Source organism: Populus euphratica, unplaced genomic scaffold (genome assembly GCF_000495115.2).
Source record: "Populus euphratica unplaced genomic scaffold, PopEup_1.0 scaffold701.1, whole genome shotgun sequence".
In the NCBI taxonomy this organism is placed as follows: domain Eukaryota; kingdom Viridiplantae; phylum Streptophyta; class Magnoliopsida; order Malpighiales; family Salicaceae; genus Populus; species Populus euphratica.
Genome location: NW_011500570.1, coordinates 29927 through 50750, shown reverse-complemented (window position 1 = coordinate 50750; position 20824 = coordinate 29927). Strand labels below are relative to the sequence as shown.

Sequence of the window (20824 nt, the reverse complement as noted above, 5' to 3'; positions counted from 1 at the left end):
AACACGCTAACTGTAGATATTTTTTAAAACTTGTTTTTTTAAAAAAAAAGTTTATCTGACCTTGTAAATTATCTAATAACAAGTCAGCTTTATAAGTCAGATTAGATGGGCGGCTACGTGTTTGAATTCTCTCTCCTCTTTTTTTTTTTTTTTTTTCTAACTTCTAGAAGTTCTATAGAGAACAGTTAGGTATTGAATATTTCAAACACAATCAACCAAATAAACCTACCAAATTCCAATCAAATAGAAAACAAAAGTGAATACCTTACAAATACACCTAACAAATTTAATTTTTTGGATAAAAACTCCAAGTTAATTTTAAAAAAATCCCAATAATGCTATAAAACTATAATTTCCCATGCACAGCCTCGAAGACCAATTTAGAGAAATATTAAATTTATTTCTTAAAAGCTAATCAATGAATAGTTATAATATAAGAAAAAAAAATATTAAGCTATGTATAAAATTGAGATAAGATAATAATTATTTTTTAAAGTCTATTATTTACTTACTAATTATATGAGAGAAATAGGAGAATACATTCAAGATTCATCCTTTTATCTCAAAAATATAAATTAAATGTTGGATGAATATATGTCTTTTGTTTTAAACAATTCATTGTTAAAATTAACCATTTATCTATTTTTATAACTAAATCTGACAATATAATAACTATAGTTGAAATGACTAAAGCTTTGATAACTAATAAAATTTAATACATATATAATTTTTAAAAAATATATAAATTATTATTTTTAAATCCGATTTAATAATCGATCTAATATAATAATCCGGTCATAAATTAGATAAATAATAAATAATGCAAAGCTTTACCAATAGCTTCAAGCATTCCCAGTCATATTTAGTCATTTTATTCTTTTATCAAATGTACATATTGAACAATAACAAATTATTAAACTAGATATATTTTACATAATACAACTTTTATGGCTGAAGATGAAAATTAAAATTATGATAAATTCCTTATAATAAAATAGTTTAGATCCCTTTTTTTCGTGTTTAGATTGTTCCATTAAAGAGGAATTACGTTACTACTTTCGCACCCTTATGTAGCATAAACAAAAACCAGCAATTGAAGTGAGCAATTTTGATGGCTTCTTGGAACAAGTATGCTGGATCAGAAAATATTTTGAAACTAGATTGCCCAAAACTGGGGAAAAACAGATAAAGAATTAAATTAGGAAACATGAATTTCCCACATAATTAAATGACAACGAATTAATTATTAAAAAAGCCAGAAATCAAAAAAGTCAGAAAACCACAATAGAGATCCATTGATGATTTAATAATCATCATACTGTTTTACTTGGAAGAATCAAGCAATGAAGAACAGAAAACTGAAGAGAAACTTGGAACAACAAATGGTTTCGTATATTACCCAGAACCCAAGATCTGTTGACTTTGCACCTCTAACTTTGGTTGCATCTTATTAGCATCTCTCTCTCTCCGCATTGCATGCTGAGAAGATTTTTAGAGTTGAGGACGAAGCAAAGGCAAATAGACAGGCTTTGAAGATGAAGAGATTGGGTTTTCTGTGATTATGTCTTTATGTTGCAAATGGTTTGACATATTGACAGTAAAAAACTAAAACTGTGACGTTTGATATATATATATATATATAGCAATGAATTTATTTCAACTATATAAATTTCGTTGTATATATTTTCCTTGTCAGGGAACTGTAATTTCGTTTTATTTAGCTTGAAATTTAAGTAAACATAATATTAACTAAGTTGCTAGATTTATATTGTTGAAATTTAATTTATATTTATATAGTTTTTTTCATAATAAAATTGCTTGGGTTATAGCAAAAACCTTATTTAGATTTTAGAATAGTTCTTAGTTTGATTAAAAGCAAATGATTAATTTATTGCTAGATTTTAGTATCTAGTATTTTTGGGATATTAAATTGTGGGTTTAAAAGGAAATAACCCGATGTTTAATTTAAATGAAACGGTAAGTTTTAATCCAAATAATTGATTATTTCATTTCCAATTCTTGCTCATCCTCCATTAAACCGGGTTTTATTTCTGCTAACCTTAGTCTCGTTGATTCAATATTCATTTGTCTGACTACTTTTCTGTCTTTCACATTTTGCCTTCGAAAATGTCAGCAAAGTAATACATCAAGGGATTTGCATTCATGGATCGAGTGGAAAAATTTAGACACCGCAGTTGAGTTTTGGAGACTCTCAATCAACTCATAAAATATTGTAAACACCTTACAAGGCATAAAGTTACTCCACAACCACATGACTTTCGTTGAGCTTGATGAAAAAGAAACAAGAAAAAAGAAAAAACACTGTAAGGAATTCACTGGTAAATTGATTATATTTTCCTTGTCAGGGAACTATAATTTCGTTTTATTTATCTTGAAATGTAAGTAAACATGATATTTTGATTCCGCATACACTCTTTAGATCAAACATGCTGTGGCATATATATATACATATATCAAATTTATTCAGGAATCAGGAGCACAGAGCATGGGGAAGAGCAGGCTGAAACAAATCTAGACACTGCCCTTTATAGCTGCACTATACCCATTGTCATACTGCTTGCTCCAGAGCATCACGCCTCCATACTTGGGTGAACCCTTGATAGATGGAAGGACCTGAGAAATGAGCACATCAGCTGGGATGAATCCACCACTGGGGGCTGCCTCGGGAGCAGCAGGTAGTCCCAGGAATATTTGATTGGACTGAACTGTGATCCACTGGTTCCATGCACTCAAGAGACCGGTAGCATCATTTACGTATTGACATGGACGATTGTTATAGAATTGAACCCACACGTAATCAAATAGGCCAGTTTTGATTGCAGTGTCCAGATTAGCATCAGGGATGATGCATTGCGGAGCTGCAGCTAAGTATACCTTCCTTTGTTGGCTAAAGCCATTAAGTGCCCTAGCAAGATCATCCCAGAACTGGCCTGAACCTGCCTCGATGTCAAAATCAACCCCGTCTAAGATGGCATCGCCTAGCGGACGTGAGCTGGACTGACCACCAAGGAAGTTATTCCAGATATAGTTTGCAACTTGCCCTGCATCGTCGGCCGATGAAAGGGAGTAGCTGCCTGCGCCACCTCCAATGGAAAGTAGAACTTTGATTCCTTGATTTTGACAAGATCTAATGTCATTACTTATGCCGGTGCAAGTACCGGCGTTGGGGTCACAATGGCCTGCTAGGTTCAGCACTGGAGATTGGCCATTGCCGAAACTAGATAGGAAAGCTACGTTCACAAATTGATAGTTTCCTGAGTTACAGGTATCAGCTAAGCTGCCTTCATTGCCATTTTGACCCCAATAGATGGCGATGCCTGCACCATTTGAGGGTTTGCATAAGGAGACAGCTAAGATAGATAGAAGAAGGGTGATAGCTTTTCCTTGGCAAGCCATTTTGGATCTCAAGCTTGTTCTGTGTATCAACAATGTTGAGACGGTACAAATTTATAGCTTCCGAGGACCATGCGTGTCTAGTTGTCTTGGTAGAAAAGTCTGATCACCGTGGTTTGTGGGCAAGAAATTGTTGCCGTTCTCATTGGAAGTATAGAAGAATTCTGGACAAAAATAATGTACAATAAAGTCTTCTATTCTTTTTTTTATTTTTAATTTACGTGAGGTGTCCGGGCCAGCTTGCGCGCACCATGACTAATCCCCACGACCCACTGAATATCCTGCAAACCCAATAGGTATGTAAGGCACCGCGGGGGTGACAAGCGTACACGCTAGGGCTCAAACTCAGGTACAGTGAAAGGAGACAAGCTCCTTCCACCGCTGGGCCAAGCCCTAGTTTGCATAAACTCTTCTATTCTTGTTTCGCGGCACCATGGTTATTAAAGATTATACAGGTCTTCTCTATTTATAAATAGGAGGACCAGGACGGTGTTGACTTGGCTGTCTAGGCAGATACCATTTAAGTCCCTCAGTGAGTTTCCTGGAATCAAAGGGGTTTAGGAACTGTTTTTTGGTCAGTCTGAAATTGGTTTCCACTTTGACGATTCCATCGAAAGGAGCCTATGAATTTCATAGTTATTACGGTTCTTTTTTCCTTGTGTCATGAATTTTTAGTTTTTTTTGTTTAAAATTATTTTTTTTAGTATTTTTAAATTATTTTAATGTATAAATATCAAAAATAATTTTTAAAAATAAAAAATATATTATTTTCATTTATTTTTAAATAAAAAATATTTTGAAAAACAATTATTACCGTATTTTTAAAACCAACTAAAAGCAACTTCAAAAAAACTAATTAAATTTAAGTAACTTGAATAATTAACTTGTGATTTAATAGACCTAATTAAAAACTGAATGAGACTCCGAGTCAACTCCAAAAAAAAATTCAAATTTTTTAATCCAAAATAATAATTTTTTATTTAAAATAAACTATAAAAATTAATCAAATAACCTAATAAATATCCAACCCTGCAACTAAAATATCATTGGCTTAAAATTAAAAAAAAAATAGCTTAAAAATAGTGTTTTTTAAGTTTTTTTAGATTTTTTATGTTAAAAAAATTAAAAAAGTAATATAATATTATTTTAATTGTAATTTTGTTCTTCTTTCTTTTACTACCTCATGTGACAGCACACTTACCAGATGGCAAGTGCCCAGATTGAGAACCAGTAAGTCCATGGGAGCAGCTCAAATTGATTTTTGGTTTGCAACCCTCATTTCCTATCTTCTTAGAAACTTTACCCAAACTCACACCATCAAATTTACTTGTGACTCCATGAGGGTGAAATCCACGATAAAAAGGAGAGATGAAGAAACCATAAAAGATGTAATTGAGTTATTAAAAAATTATATAAATTATATTTATTAAAATAATTTTAAATTTTAAATTAATATGATTATTTCACAAGATACTAAAGCATTATTAATAAAAAAAATCACGAGATTCATAACTTCTATTATATTTGATAAAAATTAAATATAATATAATATAATTATATACAAATTTCAAGTTTAGAAAATTTTTATTAAAAAATTATACAAATTATCTTAAATATTTCTTTAACACCATCACCCTTCCAAAAGAGAAATCAAAGACCCACAACCTTCTTTATACAGAAAACTCAAGAGATCTTGCCAAATAGGTGTGGATTTTCTGAAGACAAACTCACCCATTTCAATCCATATCATGTCAAGAACCTCATCTTCAGACAACTCACTGCAATTTTCTTTCTGGTCTTTCTCAACTTCCCTTGAAAGCTCACATACGTTCATAAAAGAATTGGACTGCCTTAGCATGTAATTTAGCACTTCCACCACCAAAATCTTCCAAAACCATTTTGCTTTGTTCACAACTACCTGTCTGTGAATTCATGAATTTCTGACTAAACCTATAAAACATGTCCAAGTCATATAACTTGTACTTTCCAGAGGCTTTTTACTCGCATCTAATATTTTAAGACTCGTTTATTTAAAAAAAAATTTAAATAATTTTTTATGTTAAAATATATTGAAATAATTTTTTTATTTTTTAAAATTATTTTTAATATTAATCTATTAAAATGATTTAAAAATACTAAAAATATATTAATTTAAAATAAATAAAAAATTTAAATTTTATAAAAATGCTTTTAAAACATCAAAATAAACAAAAATGCAACAAACCAAAAAAAACAAGAACAGAACCTAAAACAATAGAATCACCAGAAAGCTTAAAACGCATTTCAAACTCGTCATTAACACTCTTAACTTCACATTTCAAATCAACTTAACTAAAGTGAATATATTTACTAACAAACCCTTCATCAACACTCCTAAAAACTCCATTAAACTTCTCATTAAACAAATTCCCATATGCTAAACATCTATCATTCAATAGAAAGGGCAAATTTTGAGGATTTTTTGGCGGGGTTTTCCTTTTTTTTTGGTTGATCAAAGACTTTAAATCCGTTTTTTTTTTTTTAATTTCAATTTAAAATTATTTTTTAAAAATTATTTTTTAAAATAAAATAATATAGTTTTAATTTAAATATTCATTCTTTTTTATTAAATTGATGAAATCACAAATTAATAAATTTTATTAAGTAAACTCCAACTCAATTTAATTTAAAATACAATTCAAAGCAAGAAACTAAGTTAACATATTAACTAACTAAATCACACCAAATTTAATAACATTATCAAAAACAATTTCCATATAATTCAATATGGAATCCAATGAGATGCTCATATTATGAAGTTCCATTACCTCACAACTTATGAAGTTACTTCAATTTACAAATTATTTTAGTAACGTTGGATATTGTGATAATTGGTATTTTTAAAAATATTTTTTATTTAAAAATATATTAAAATAATATTTTTTTATTTTTTATTTTTAAAATAACTCATTAAAACAATTCAAAAATATTAAAAAATAATAATTTAAATTATAAACTACTTTTTTAAAAAATAATTTAAAGTAAAAAAATTACTTTTTAAAAAACACAGTACCAAAAAAAAAATAAACATCGCCTTCATTAATTCATAAATGTGATTTTTTTCATTTTTTAAATAAAGATAAAAAAATAATATTTATTTTAGTTATATCCAATCAAGTTTGAATTGAATATGAGATTGGGCAGATTAAGAAGGTTTTAATTAAGTTTCATCGTATCAATTATTTTATATAATTTGATTACAAACCCGGTCCAAATATCCACACATTAAACTTTAAGAATAAGCCCCTTGTCCGTACCTTGAAATTTCTCTTTATGAACAAACAGAAGTTTGCAAAAAAAAAATATTAAAAATAATTTTTTAAAATAAAAAAATATATTATTTTAATATATTTAAAAACAAAAATCACTCTAAAAAACTATCACTGTTATTCTTCTAATCATCCCTTTAGCTCCAAAGAGGAAGACAGTCTCTCCACCCTACACCCTCCAAGCTTCACCAAAACCTTCCCTCTCCAATCCATCCCAACAAAAAATGAATCCATAAGTTTAGGACCCGAAATAGAACAAAAACATGACCACCATTTCTTGCTTCCTTGCCACTTCTAACGTCCCCCTCTCCTCGCACCCTTCAACTTCTACTCATGCTTCGAAAGTCTCTCACTTTCCCTCATTGCATCCATCCCTTTTTCTCTAAATGTCCTTCATGTCCTTATCCTCTATGTAAGTTTCCAAGAAAACCCAAAAGAATAGTTTCTTTAAAATCATCAGAAGCAGAGGAGATATCATCAACAGGAGATGAGTGGCTACAAACACTCCCTGACAAGAAAAAGCCTTTGTACTCTCATAGTTTGCCTTGCATTGAAGCTTGGTTGAAGGTTTTGGGGTTTTACCAAAGCAAGGAGAGCCGTGCTATTTGGTTTGTTAAGAAACCTGATTGGCATGCTCAGTTATCACTTGATGTCACTGATCTTTATATAAGGTAAAGTTTGGTTCTTTATTCTTGTTTTACCATATGGGTTTTTGTTGTTTTGTTTGTAGTGTATGTGAGTAATTGCTGTCAAGTTTTCAACTTTGCATACGATCATTGTGGTTTGGTGAATTGCAACTGGTGTGGTCATGATGTAGTCTGTTTGAGTTATCTTTTAATGTGAATGATTACTGTGTTTTTGCATTATGTTCATTATTTGGATTTATTTTTATTATTAGGTTGAGTGGTTTCTCCATGTAATTTGGAATTTTTAGAAAAGAAGGAAACTTGAGCTGGCAAGGAAAAATTGGTGATTTGAATTAGTGAACAACAGATAATATTGTTGTTAGATGTATCATAGCTTCCATTAAATTATGCTGGAGAGTTTTAATGGCGTTTGCTGTGATCTGACAAATCAAGTGTGCTTTGTTATAGCTATTGCTCGAAGTTTGTTTGTCAATCTTTGGCTACACAAATCCCGATTGAAAATATTTGTATAATGATGGAAGTGAGATTATTCTTGTTAGCGATGGGAACTCTGCTGCTCAGAAAGAATTGATAAAAAGGATCTAGCTGATCCCAACTAGTTTGAATCTCCGGATTTAGTGAGGTTCGATGAATAGATGAGCTTCTATGATATGATAATTTTGGTTGATGTAACGATAACCTTTCTAGACCAGCAAAAGGCTGAAGAATCAGTGTTAATACCCTTCCATTTTATCCAAAAAAAGAGCACATCCATATTTCCTCAATTAGTCATGTTGTACACTAGAGAAGTAATCTAGCAAGTGTGTCAAGAGGTTTGTGCTCATATGAGGTTTGCATTTGGGGAAGAAGAATAATATGGTGTGGAGCAATGTTATCAAAATATTAGTAGTTTATGGACGATTTGAATTAATAAATTGTAGTTGGTTTGATAAGATCAGAAATGCTGCAGCTATGTATAAATTAGAGTTTCAGAATTAGCAATTGTAAGAGTATCTATTCACTTTTCAGTGGAAGTAGCTAGGGAATAATTCATGACAGAGATACATAAACGTGATGAGTTTGTGTTGCTTTGGATAAATAGTGTGTGCAGGAATTGAAAGGTACAGTGCTACTGGAGATGGAGTTAGATAGATGATTGCATGGCATATACCTACACAATGCAGAGAAGTTATGGGACCATCACAAGCTTCTTCTTCATGATCATATAGAAAAACAGTTTCATGCTAATAGATCATGTAAATAAAAGTATTTAAGCATGATCAAAAGTCAAGATGGATTAGTTGTTGCGTGAAGGAAATTGGTACCAATATGTGGGAAGTTGGAGGTCGTGTGATCAATGACAATAGGAGAGTTAACAGAAAGGTTAGCCCTGTCCAGCAAATATCAATGGGTCTAATGTCATTGGTGCAGAAATTTGGGACTAGCTCATAGGCTCATAGCCTGCAGATTGATTCAGTTTGGGCTAGGCAGTGCCTTTCTGAAATTTGGGACATAAGCTATGGTTTTCAGATCATGTTCTGTTCTTTAAGAAGATGATTTCTCATTTTAAACAGCAGCTTCCATGGTTTATATATGTATTTTTTTACTATTGTAATGGTTTGTGCAGACCTTCTTTGAACTATGTACAATTGAAGTTTCTCTACCATCATTCTTCTAAAATATGAAGATGATGGCACCTATTCAAGAGTAAGACCAATGCAATGATGACATTGTGCTCATTGAATCTTGGTTGGGATTCAATAAAAGGAAAGGAATGGTGGAGAAAGCTGGATAACTTCAAGTGGGAAACAAGGTTTTATTGGTTCTGCAGCTTGCCTGAGAGTTCACTCTTCCCTATTCTCCCTCGCTATTCAAATTTTGAATTCTCAACCTGCTTGGACTAATCAATCAATTTATCAATTTGCACAAATTAAGATATCATTGTTTATCCAGGGTAGTTAGATTTTACCGTTGGAGATGGATTCTGAAATGCTAATTTGACGTAAAAGGGAGGAAATAAGTCTTATACTCAGTTACACTGTCATCCTTTTAGATTTATTGCTTGGCTAAACAGACTGTATCTTGTGATGCAGGTACTTGAAGAATGGACCAGGGAATCTTGAAAAGGATGTGGAGAGGAGATTCAGTAACGCATTGAGCAGAGAGGATATAGAAAACGCTACTCTTGGAGGACCATAAAGAAAATGAAAGTGATCATTTCATCTTTTGAATGGTCTCACTGTTTATTCATGGGAATATCTCATAGGACTTGCATGGTGTTCATTCTATATCCTCATTCTGAGTATACGCTCTTCTTTTTTTAAAAATAAAAAATAAAATTCTTTTGATGTATCCCAAGTTGTCCAATTCCTTGTCAATGGGCTTTGATGATTGATAAATGCATCCGTCTTTGGTCTCTGGTCTTGATCAAGCATGCTCTCCTTTTGCTTCAGCATTCATCATTGGAAAACAGAGGAACATGCTTTTACGCTATCAGAATCTACAGCTTCTGCATCATTTTTCAGGACAAAAGCAGCAGCAAAAGAGGAAGGAAGCAAAAAGCCTATAGTTCAAGTTTCAGGAGCACCACCTTTTGCATTCTTCATAGAGCTCCTGGATTCAACTCCTGATGATAGTTATCACTGATGATTTTGAAAGTGTGATTTCCCAGTATATATCCACACTAAGGAGTTACCTGCAGGAGTGTGGATAGATACAGGGAAATCACAGTGGAGTGGCAACAGGCCTGCAACCTGATGCTCTTGCAATTTCATTGAATTGCCAAGAAGAATTTGCGGAACTTGATATTTGAATCTAGTTCTAAACTGATGTTAGGAACTTCAGTTCCTCCTCCACATTTCTCACTCCCTAGACCTGCAGTATTGTTGCAATACTAGACGACCTACTTGTACTAATACAAGTACAAAAAGCATGGGGGTAGAAAGTGTTTTTCATCCATTGGTTAGATGATGATTATATGCAGATCAAAAACTATGTATGAGCAAGAATTGGAAAGCACCTTCCACGTCTCCTGGTCAGTATGCTGAGAAAAGGGGTCCAAAATGCATCCCACTGTCCCTTTAGAGAGAGTAGGATCTTGAGGTATTATTCCAAATCGTGACCTCAAATCATCAAGTCCGATCTCAGAAATGTCAGCGCCATCCACTACAGTCTTTCCTCCCTCTGGTGCCACCAGCCGAAATAGATCACCGATAAGGGTAGTGTTTCCACTTCCAGTTCGACCAACAATACCAAACTAATCCCTCGAAGAACTAGTGGTGCGTCAGGTATATTTCTAATCTGTTTCATATGAATCTTTTCAGCCCTGCTTGCCTTCATCAATTGTCAGTCTACCCTAAACGACAATTTCAGTATAAAAAATTTCCCTTTACCTCACCAATCCATATGAGTGGAGAATTTATTATAATTATAAGTTATGTTTTAGGACAATTTGGAATTTATTTTAACAATTTGGCTGCAAATACTTTAACAAGCATATACAAACATACTCTAAGAAAATTGATTTAATGTTCTCTTACTTAAAAGATTTCTCTTATTCTCTCTAAAAGTTCTTAATTGTGAAATCAAAATACTTCAAAAATAAAATTGACATAAAAATTAATTTTAAGGTAAATTGATATTACCCTTATAGTTTATGGTATATTTGAGGTTTGCCAATTTTTTTATGTACAGCTTAATATTCCCATCTCATTAATTTTACAATTTTCTTATATTTGGTATATATTATTAACTAGTAACTTGCTACCATATATGATCATGTTGCTAAGTTCATAATCCCCATGGGCATAGGTGGATATAATAGTTAAGGAGATTAACCATGCTCCCTAATTTCGTAAGTTTATATTTTGAGGTCAATAGCTATGAAAATTTATGAATTTCTTTTTAAATACATGAAAATAATATAAAAATGTAATTTTAAAATTACTGGAAGGGATTTTGTCTCAATTGAATCGAAAACTAATCTAAAAATAAGGTTACTATTGAATAAATAAATAAAAAAGGTTGTTATTTGTGCACATGTCTGCAGCATATCGCTTAGAAACTTCTAATAAAGAAAATAGCATTGCCAAAAAAAAACTATTGCTATTAAAATAATTTGCATCCACTGATTTACATGCATCCATCATCCTGGTTGCAAATCAATTTCCCAGTAGATATTAGCAGGCTTGATGTTTGAATAAAGGTGCAAAACTAAGGATAGGAACTGATATTCCTCTTCTCCATTTTTCCTCTCTAGCCCTGTAATATTGTTGCAATATCATACATCATACTTCCTACCTGGTCCTAGCATCCTTTTCCTTGCTGCAAAGCTTGGGTGAAATTAGAAGTGCGATACACGATAAATAATATTCAGCTTCAATGTGATTCTGCAGCGTGTAAATGAGACCAGTACTCCTTCACAAGTTGTCCAAAAAGTGAACCTTCCATCTTCATTAACTTCTCCGGCTCGTCGAACTCCACTAGTTTTCCTGAAATAGAACAAAAACAGCTCAGTGATACATCTTGGAATTTCTGTTGAGATTTATGTACATAAAGTTGCAGCTACAGTCGTCTCTCGTTCTTAAGTGTTAGGCTGTGTTTTTGTCTTCTTCTTTTTCAAATGGAAACCAAGGTTTGGCAATAGATCGCCTTATAGCTCTGGTATTTTGGGGTCACTCCAGAAAAATAAGCCTCTGCTAAGATGTTGGATGGCATGGATGAATGATCAGCTACATGAGATTATCTTGGAGTGGCGACAAATCAGTGCAAATCCGCAAAGTCACGATGTGCAGGATACAGACAAGTGCATTTTTTAGATAAGAATTGAAGAAATGAAACTTACCATCGCTAATGGAAAGTACCATTGTGCAATCCATCACAGTTGGTATCCTGTGAGCTACTGTGATTACAGTGCAATCTGAAAATTCAGTCCGAATAGTCTTTTGCAAAACCAAGTCAGTGGCATTATCAATTGATGCGGTTGCTTCATCAAGCACCAGAACCCTACTCCTCCTCAGAAGGGCACGGCCCAAGCAAAATAATTGTCTCTGCCCCATGCTCCAATTCGATCCATCTTCCACAACTGTGAAGCAGGTTGTTAATCATTCCCTGACTATTACAATCGAAAGCATACACTCATTATTTTCCATGTAGGGGAAGAAAGCATACCTAAAGAATCTAGACCCTGCTCTTTCTCCTGTACAGCCTCTCGAAGCTGACACTTTCCGAGAACCTTGAAAATAAGGAACAAACTTTCAAGTTAGAAATCATGAAGGTAGAAAACAACAGTTCCGCTGGTTTATAGACAATGATTACTAGATTAAAATGTCAAATGAACTGGAAAAGTTACCTCCCATATCTCCTGGTCAGTATGCTGGGATAGGGGGTCCAAATTGTATCTCACAGTCCCGTTAAAGAGAGTAGGATCTTGAGGTATTATTCCGAGTCGTGACCGCAGATCATGAAGTCCAATCTTAGAGATGTCAATTCCATCTACGATGATCTTTCCTCCAGCTGGTTCTACAAGTCGAAATAGAGCACCTATAAGTGTTGTCTTCCCACTGCCGGTTCGACCAACAATTCCAATCTTGTGCCCTCCTTCAAATGTGCAACTGATTCCTCGAAGAACTAGTGGTGCGTCAGGCCTGTATCTAATCTGTTTGATACTAAACTTTTTCAGTCTGCTAGCCTTCACCAATTGTCTCATTAAACACCAATAAATCATAGGAGTAAGACTAACCTGCAAATCACAAATATCCACTTTACCCTTTTCTGGCCAATTCGATGGAGGTCGGTTATCTTTAATCACCTCGGGGGCTTCACTTGGTATGTGCATGTATTGATTAAGCCTTTCAACAGAAATGATGTAATTTGCTAATGTGCACTGGTTTTGAATCGAAAACACCAGCGACATATTTAATGAAAGTCCATAAGAAAGTGCCATTCCAATCAATCCTACAGTAATGGAAGTAAGTATTACAACGAGTCAGAATTGGGAAGCTCGTAATATTATGTGTTCAAAAAAAGTTGAAGAAAAGTAAAGCATAAATGCTCACCAGAGTTAAAAGTTCCAGGAGGTAGTAAAACCATGCAGAGTGCTGCAGAGGCAAGAACAGTTGCACTAAATATTTCAAGCCGTTGAATCAACCACTCATTTGCAGCAAAATTGTGGAAGAAAGGACTAGCATTTATGTCAATGAGGTTTAGGGTTTTTGCGAAAAAACGTTCTTCCTCCTCAAAGGCCCTTATGGTCATGGCTCCTGCTACAGATTCAGCCAGATGATTTGACACTAAAGACTTGGTTGTGCCATTGATCCGCATCAATTCCTTAGCAGAGGCAAAGTAATATGCCTGCAGATAAGAATGAGACAATCCTTAAATCCACTTTATAAACGTAAAATCATCTTCAATGGTAGTGGTCCTCAAAAGAAGGAGATCATAACAGCATACTGCCACTTCCAGCCATATAATCAATTTATGCATTATATTTGAGCAGTTCACCTTTGTTAGACTAACTGAGGCGTCCATTCTTGTAGAAGTTATGCCAATACTACTGTAATCCTTAGATTTGTTCTCAGCTTGACAACAAGATTTCCCTCATGAATTTGTACACTATACATGCCTTGATTTGTTAAATTGTTTACCTATCATATAAACAGTACTAATACAATTGAAAGTTCAAGTGTTAAATTGTACACGATGATTACTTGTGTTACATTGCATTAATCCTTCACAGGTAGTAAGAAAGTTGTTCTAAAAAATCGTTGGGAAGATAACCAGTTTCAGAAGAATTACAAACTCCAGGCAGTTTGGTCAATTTGAAGCTCACTGCAAGAAAACTTCTAGCCTTTAAAAACAATCTACATTCCTACATGTGGCAATTTAAGACATTAAACATGAAATTATTCTATAAAAAATGATTAGTTACGTTTCATTGCATTGAACTTATTACATGGTCACACGTTGTAAGGAATTCTTTTTAAAAATGTAGAGGAGACGTTATCCTGTGGTTTCGGAAGAACCACACTCCAGGCAGTTCGGGTGAATTGAATAGCTCCTTGTAAGAATTGTTTTTAGCCTTTTTTTATAATTATTATTCTTGAAGCCTCAATTATTTAGATTGGGCCATTGCCAAGCTTCTCACAATTCCAAACCACTCATGTAAGAGGATAACATAATTACCTGTAAGCGAATAGCCAAATAAACCATTGGTATGGAGACAAACAGGACTTGCCAGGTCACAACAGCCAGTACTCCCAGGTTACTATAAGCATTTGTGGTTATACCAACGGCCAAGATCAAAGTGAATGGAACATCAAGATCGACAATGCTCAAATCTGACGTGACCTATGAGACATAAAATAAAAACAGTTCCAGATCAACAGTTACACATCATTCCTCATGAAGGAAACAACATTTTCTGGGTGAGACGCGTACCCGACTCAGTATTCTTCCAAGAGGTGTGGAGTCATAGAAAGACATGGGTGCACGAAAAAGAGAATTTAGTAGCTGGGAAAATAATGACTTCGATGATTGAAGACCCAAAACAACTATAGAGATTGATCTACATAGCAAGAAAAGTGTTGAGGTAACTCCGATACACAGATAGACCGCAATTAAACGCAATGTGCTGACATGAGGATCATCAACATTAGCTGCCATCCAAGAGTTCTGTGTTATCTGACCAATGACAAACAACAGGTGACTGAAAGCAGCAATGGAGAAGTACAAGTATCCTTTGTTTTGATTTAGATACTGCACATAAGGCTTAAACCCTGTGTCTCCCACTTCCTTTTCTGCCTGCTGAATCAGTTGATCTCCTTGAGAGGTTTTAATCTGACCCTCTACATAACTCTTCTTGATCTCCCTAACAGATGATCCCTGTCTCTGCGGAGCATCAACCTCGGTATGCCTTTCAGAACCAGCTGTTTCTTTGTGTGCATTGACAAGGTCCAGAAATTCTTGGCTTGACGACAATAACTGATGATATGGAGCGGCTTGTAGGATTTCTCCATCTGACATCAACTGTTTACAAAGATAAGATGTCTCAAGATAATTTTTTCGTGAAAGCTTTAACAAACAAATTTTATGGAAAAATTGCATTAACTTGAAAATGAAGTTTTATCAGCCATAGAATTGTAGCAACAAATTATTTCCTACAAGTGATTGAATCAAAGGATACGAACCATAACAGAGTCAAATGCTGGCAGGAAATCAACTTGATGAGTCACAAGCAAGACTGTTTTCCTTGAAAGTGCTCCCATGATATATTCCTGTAAAGAATCAAGTTAGAATTGAGGGAAGGCTAGCAACTAAGAGTGGAGACAGAGGTTTCTATCAGGAAAATTTGATTACATTGAATAAACTTGTAGCTGTGTGTGCATCCACAGCGCTGAATGGATCATCCAAGAGATATATATCTGCATTCTGATAGAGAGCCCGGGCAAGTTGAATTCGCTGCTTTTGACCACCACTCAGATTGACTCCTCTTTCACCTATTTCAGTAAGATCACCATAAGGAAGCAACTCAAGGTCCTTTACCAAAGAGCATCGCTCAAGTGTGTCATGGTATCGTTGCCTATCCATTTCCGAACCGAATAAAATGTTCTCTTGTATCGATCCCGTCTGGATCCAAGCTGTTTGCGAAACATAGGCAATCCTACCACAAACCTGAATCTGCAGGTCATAACCAAAAAAAGGCTTACTTATGAAACAGGAAATAAAATTTACATTAAGGCACATTTGTTCTTAAGAAACTCCAAAAAGTTAAGGACTGGAAGAGCATGGCAAGATACATTTAAGAAGATTAAACTGGACGTTCTAAAAGGATACACTCACAGTTCCCTGTGTATGTGGAACTTCTCCAAGAATTGCTGCTAAAAGGGTTGACTTGCCAGAGCCAACTTCTCCACATATGGCCACCTTTTCACCAGGCCGAATTCCAAAACTCACATTTCTCAATGTAGGCTTTGAAAAATTCTCTTCCCATGAAAAGTTAGCTGACTTGATTAAAACAGCATGGTCCACACTCCCCATGTTGCGCTTGTGCCGAACATTTCCGTTCTGCAACTCTGGAGCTTCAAGAAACTTCACAATACGTGCAAAAGCTACCTTTGCTTGAATAACCACTCCAATAACATCAGGGATTAATCTAATTGGGTCTTGAACAAGACGCAAAGTCGCCACAAAAGTGAAAACATTATTAGCATGCAGAGGAATTTTCAGGAAATAGCATGCTCCAAAGGTAGCAGCAGAGACCAAAACAGGAGAAGACCAGAAGAGAAAACCATTATACGCTTTGCGCGTTTGCACTGCTGACAACCATTTATACTCTACATTTCTCAAATTTTCTATGGCATTCTTAAAATGCGTTTCCCAAGCATATAATTTCAATACCTTCATGTTAACCAGAGCCTCATTACAAGCCTTCAATCTCGCATCTTGTGCCACCATAAGCTTAGACTGAAACTTATGCTGTAACTTTGCAAGTGGAGTGTTGCATAGCACAGTAATTATTATAACCACTACGGCAGCAAGTGTTGCTAGCCCCACTGCGCGGAAAAGAATTACAAGAGAGAGACAAAGCTGAAAGCTTGTTGTCCATGTCTGATGAAACCAGAAGGGAAACTCGCCTATCCTGTAAGCATCCACAGTAACATAGTTCATGATCTCACCACCCGAGTGCATCAACCTACCAACATTGGATAACCTCTGTTGCTTCTTATATATTGTAGCCGTGAGCAACGACCTGACTTTCAAACCAACAAGCCTGCTCCTAAAATACCATTGTCTTTGTGATAAGGACTCTAAGCTCTTTGAAAATAAGAGCGTCAGAACCAGTACATAACCTTCATATTTAAAACCTGTTTTTCCTTCAGCAACCAAAATGAAGGCATTCAGAAGCAGAGGCCCAGCTGACAAAGTAAGTATCTTTAGCATGGCAAAGAATCCTGAAATTACAATGTCTTTCCAGTGGCAAAATACAATTGTCCACAAGAGAGATGGCTGCGATGATTCAGCTTGTTTTTGTTTGTTCAGTTGCTCCAAAAACTCCATATAACAGCTTTCTGCTCGTTCTGCCTCTCGCAACTTTGGTATATCCTCATCCTCTAGAGTTTTCTCCTTACCCTTTCTCATCAGTGGATTCAACCACCAAAATGACATTTTGTTGAAGAATCCTGCTTTAGCAAATGGAGTAACTTGGTCGACGGAATCGATTTTACTTACACCATTCAACGGAGCATACAGGTCCCTTTCTTCATTCCCTTCGTGTTTATAAACCTTGTAAACACATAACAAGAACAATATTGTTCCTGGAAAGGAGAGGACATCCAAAGCTATCTTAACCAACATTCCTTCACCTAAGATGGCGCTGTATATGGACAAAGCACAGACAATACCAGCAAGCAAGGAAGCAAGAATGGACAATAGCCGCAATGGCGTTCTTTGAAGATGCTTCCCTCCAAGGCTTATGGTCAAACCCACCAAAAGCCATGTAAATCCCTGAAACAGCACCACTAACCAACTTCTCAATGGCAAGGCAGTCTGGTTTTTCCTCAACTTCTCTTCCAGGATCCATATGCCCAAGCACAAGTACACAAATCCGATACCACCATTGAGTATAACAGAAACTATCTGCAGACTCGAATAGCCTCTAAATCGAGGTGTTATTTTATATATTTTTGAAGATGCTGAAGATTTTCGCATGAAAGTGAATAAGAGCACGATTAGAAGCAAAACATCGAAGCAAATGATCAGCGCGTGATTGATACATGAAGTTGGTTGAAATACCAAGCTAGAACCAGACGGCTTTCCACTTGTATCCGAATTGACAGATTCCCCGCAAAACAACGTCCACAGGTCTTCCATTATCTTTCCTTTCCTGCTTACTTTTCAACTCCTGCTTTGGCATACAATGTAAGAAAACAATGCTCTGTCTTACAAGAAAAATCATCAATTAATCAAATCTTTAAAACCATCTAACAATATCTAGTTGTCAATTATCAGTGACTTTTTAATGAAGAAGAAGAAGTGAAGAAGAAGAAGCATTTCTCACACACACCCCACAATGATAAGTACCATCACTCACAAAGAACTAAAGATTAAAGAAAATGTGATCATAAAAAAGCAAGAAAGGAGAAATAAAAGCTAGAGAAGTAATCCTACGAAAAGATAAAAACTTCATCATTAGTTCATTACCGTTTCTTTTTGGTGCAAAAAAAAAAAAGTCTACGTTTAATACACGATAAAATAGTACTTCTTAATGACCAACAGACAATGTAAGATCCTCAAAAATATTTAACAAACAAGTCTTGCTAAAGGTATTTTAAAAAATCGAACCTTATCATCATAATTAAAATAATTAAATTAAATAAAACAAGCTTGTCAGTCAATCCTGAGTTCATAAGAAATAAAAGAACTCAGGTTGCATTCATTCAACCAGCAGTATGACACACCTGGATAACATTTAAAAGAATAAGAAGACTAACATGAAAATTGCACCAAACCCCAAATTTTATAAGCCAAAAAATAAAAATTACCCCTTTTGGTGTCAGCCAATGAACTGCCTGTGTTTCTTAATGTTCCATTTCAGAGTTTTTGAGGTCTCTCCCTCAGTGTTAAGAGTTTAAGACACGGAATGGAACCACAGTTTCAGAGAGAAAGTGATGCTTGCAGTGTTGTTGAATAATTGGATATATTAGTGGTGTTGCAGGAAAGGAAAAGGAGGAGGGAATTGCGATGTTGCTAGGCATGCATGGGACGGAACAGAGTCCAGTGTCCTCAATCGTCATGGCTCACGTAAGATCTGTCTGTTGACGTGTACCCTTCTTGTTTAAAATTTATTGTATTTAATATTAAAAATTAATTTAAAAAAATTAATTTAATATATTTTTAAATAAAAAAAACTATTTCATGCAACAAAACAACCTTCCTCACCTTCTATTATCATTAAAATTTTAATGCATTGATTATAATATCAATAAAATTAAAAACTAAGTACTAATTATAATAATATTAGTCTTATCATGATTGTCCTATCTAAACCATCAATTATAAAAATTATTATACAGTACTCTAAATAGCACGGAGCAATCACCTTCCCCCACACCAAAATTATTATGAATTATAATAATAATTTATAATGCTTTTTTTTACCCCAACTTTCACCTTTTTTCTTTTTTTTCTTTTTTTTTTCAAAATCACTTTTTTTTTTCAACTTTCCTTTGTTTTTTGTTTCATTTATTTTTTATCAAAATTATTTTTATTAATTTTATTTTTTAAATATTATGCTAATTAAAAATTTTATTTTTAAATTTTTTTAAAATATTATGGATTTCTGCAGTGTTTTCTCACATAATTTTTTTAATTTACAAAATTTTATTTATTGATTTTATTTTTTAATATTTTAGTTTTGTAATTTTTTCTTTAAAACATTGTTGATTGCTACAATGTTTTTTTTGCATTATTTTTTTATGATTTTCTCTGAAATTATTTTTTTATTTTATTTTTTAATATTAAATTGATTAAAAATTACAGTTACAATATATGACAAAAGTACTGTGACTTTCCTCACAAATTATTGTAGATTGTTACAGTATTTTTTCCACATAGTTTTTTCTGTTTTGTTATGTTTTTTCCTAAACTTATCTTTGTTGATTTTATTTTTTATATGTTAAGCTGGTTAAGAATTGCAATTATAAATAAATACAAGTTTTTTTCTATAAAACACTATAGATTGATACAGTTTTTTCTCATATGGTTTTTTTCAGTTTCTTTTGTGTGTTTTATTTTTTGTTATTATTTTTTTTTCAAAATTATATTCATTGATTTTTTAAAAATATTGAGTTGGTTATAATTTAAATTTGTAATAAAGTTTAATCATGTGGGGGAAGTATTATAGCTTTCTTTACAAAACATTATAAATTGCTACGGTGTCTCTTTATATGGTTTTTTTTCTTATAATTTTTTTAAAATTATTTTTGTCAATTTTAATTTTTTTAATATTAAACTGTTTGGAAATTATAATTACAAGTCATTGCAAATAAGGCTAAATCATGTGGGGAAGCACTATGGCTTTCATCACAAAACGTTGTGACAGTATTTCCAACATGATTTTTTTCATTTTTTTATGTGTTTTTTATTTTTTTTCTTTGTCAAATTTTTTTTAATATTAAATTGATTAAGAATTTAGTTTTAAAAAAAAATTATTAAAAATACCATGAATTATTGCAGTGTTTTCTATATGATTTTTTTTCAAAATTATCTTTATGAATTTCTTTTTGAATATTGAGTTGGTTAAGAATTATAATTACAATAAAGCTAAATCATATGAAGAAAGCATTGTAGTTTTTCTCACAAAACACTGTGGATTGCTATAATATTTTTTTAAATATGTTTTTATTTTATTTTATTGGAAAAACACTGTAATTTTTCTCACAAAACATTGTCAATTGCTACAACGTTTTTCCTCATAGG

At 33.5% G+C, this 20824-nt stretch overlaps 4 protein-coding genes across 8 annotated transcripts in view; 1 reads left to right on the top strand and 3 right to left on the bottom strand.

The window, feature by feature from the left end:
- Positions 1–20824, bottom strand: part of LOC105115445 (LRR receptor-like serine/threonine-protein kinase FLS2) — an 88054-nt gene that overhangs the window by 37378 nt on the left and 29852 nt on the right. The gene's annotated exons all lie outside the window — the stretch shown is intronic.
- On the bottom strand, positions 2326–3458 carry LOC105115441 (acidic endochitinase-like). The gene has a single exon (XM_011012321.1). It carries the CDS (start codon positions 3415–3417, stop codon positions 2533–2535), a length of 885 nt encoding a protein of 294 aa, XP_011010623.1. The 5' UTR covers positions 3418–3458; the 3' UTR covers positions 2326–2532.
- Positions 6837–10292, top strand: LOC105115442 (uncharacterized). Its single transcript, XM_011012322.1, has 2 exons — positions 6837–7393; positions 9442–10292. Exons 1-2 carry the CDS (start codon positions 7056–7058, stop codon positions 9545–9547), a joined length of 444 nt encoding a protein of 147 aa, XP_011010624.1. The 5' UTR covers positions 6837–7055; the 3' UTR covers positions 9548–10292.
- Positions 11433–19058, bottom strand: LOC105115443 (ABC transporter C family member 10-like). 5 transcript variants are annotated; one of them, XM_011012326.1, is made up of 13 exons: positions 18921–19058; positions 18838–18876; positions 16187–18281; positions 15704–16024; positions 15535–15621; positions 14786–15373; positions 14531–14695; positions 13405–13699; positions 13089–13303; positions 12699–13004; positions 12518–12581; positions 12192–12431; positions 11433–11838 (listed from the first exon to the last, which is right to left on the bottom strand). In XM_011012326.1, the coding sequence occupies exons 3-13, from the start codon at positions 18215–18217 to the stop codon at positions 11726–11728; spliced, it is 4425 nt and encodes a 1474-aa protein (XP_011010628.1). In that variant the 5' UTR covers positions 18218–18281; positions 18838–18876; positions 18921–19058; the 3' UTR covers positions 11433–11725. The 5 variants fall into 5 exon arrangements, with proteins under 5 accessions (XP_011010628.1, XP_011010629.1, XP_011010626.1 ...); XM_011012327.1 differs by having other exon boundaries at positions 16187–18248; XM_011012324.1 differs by having other exon boundaries at positions 16187–18248; positions 18838–19058.

Bases quoted from the DNA above. Each gene is read 5' to 3' on its own strand.
- LOC105115441 (XM_011012321.1), bottom strand. From the start codon at position 3,417: ATGGCTTGCCAAGGAAAAGCTATCACCCTTCTTCTATCTATCTTAGCT.
- LOC105115442 (XM_011012322.1), top strand. From the start codon at position 7,056: ATGCTTCGAAAGTCTCTCACTTTCCCTCATTGCATCCATCCCTTTTTC. The intron at 7,394-9,441 runs GTAAAGTTTGGT...CTTGTGATGCAG, and splicing joins GTCACTGATCTTTATATAAG to GTACTTGAAGAATGGACCAG.
- LOC105115443 (XM_011012324.1), bottom strand. From the start codon at position 18,217: ATGGAAGACCTGTGGACGTTGTTTTGCGGGGAATCTGTCAATTCGGAT. The intron at 13,700-14,530 runs GTAATTATGTTA...TCTTATCTGCAG, and splicing joins ATTTGGCTATTCGCTTACAG to GCATATTACTTTGCCTCTGC. The intron at 13,005-13,088 runs GTTAGTCTTACT...AGTATCAAACAG, and splicing joins TGGATATTTGTGATTTGCAG to ATTAGATACAGGCCTGACGC.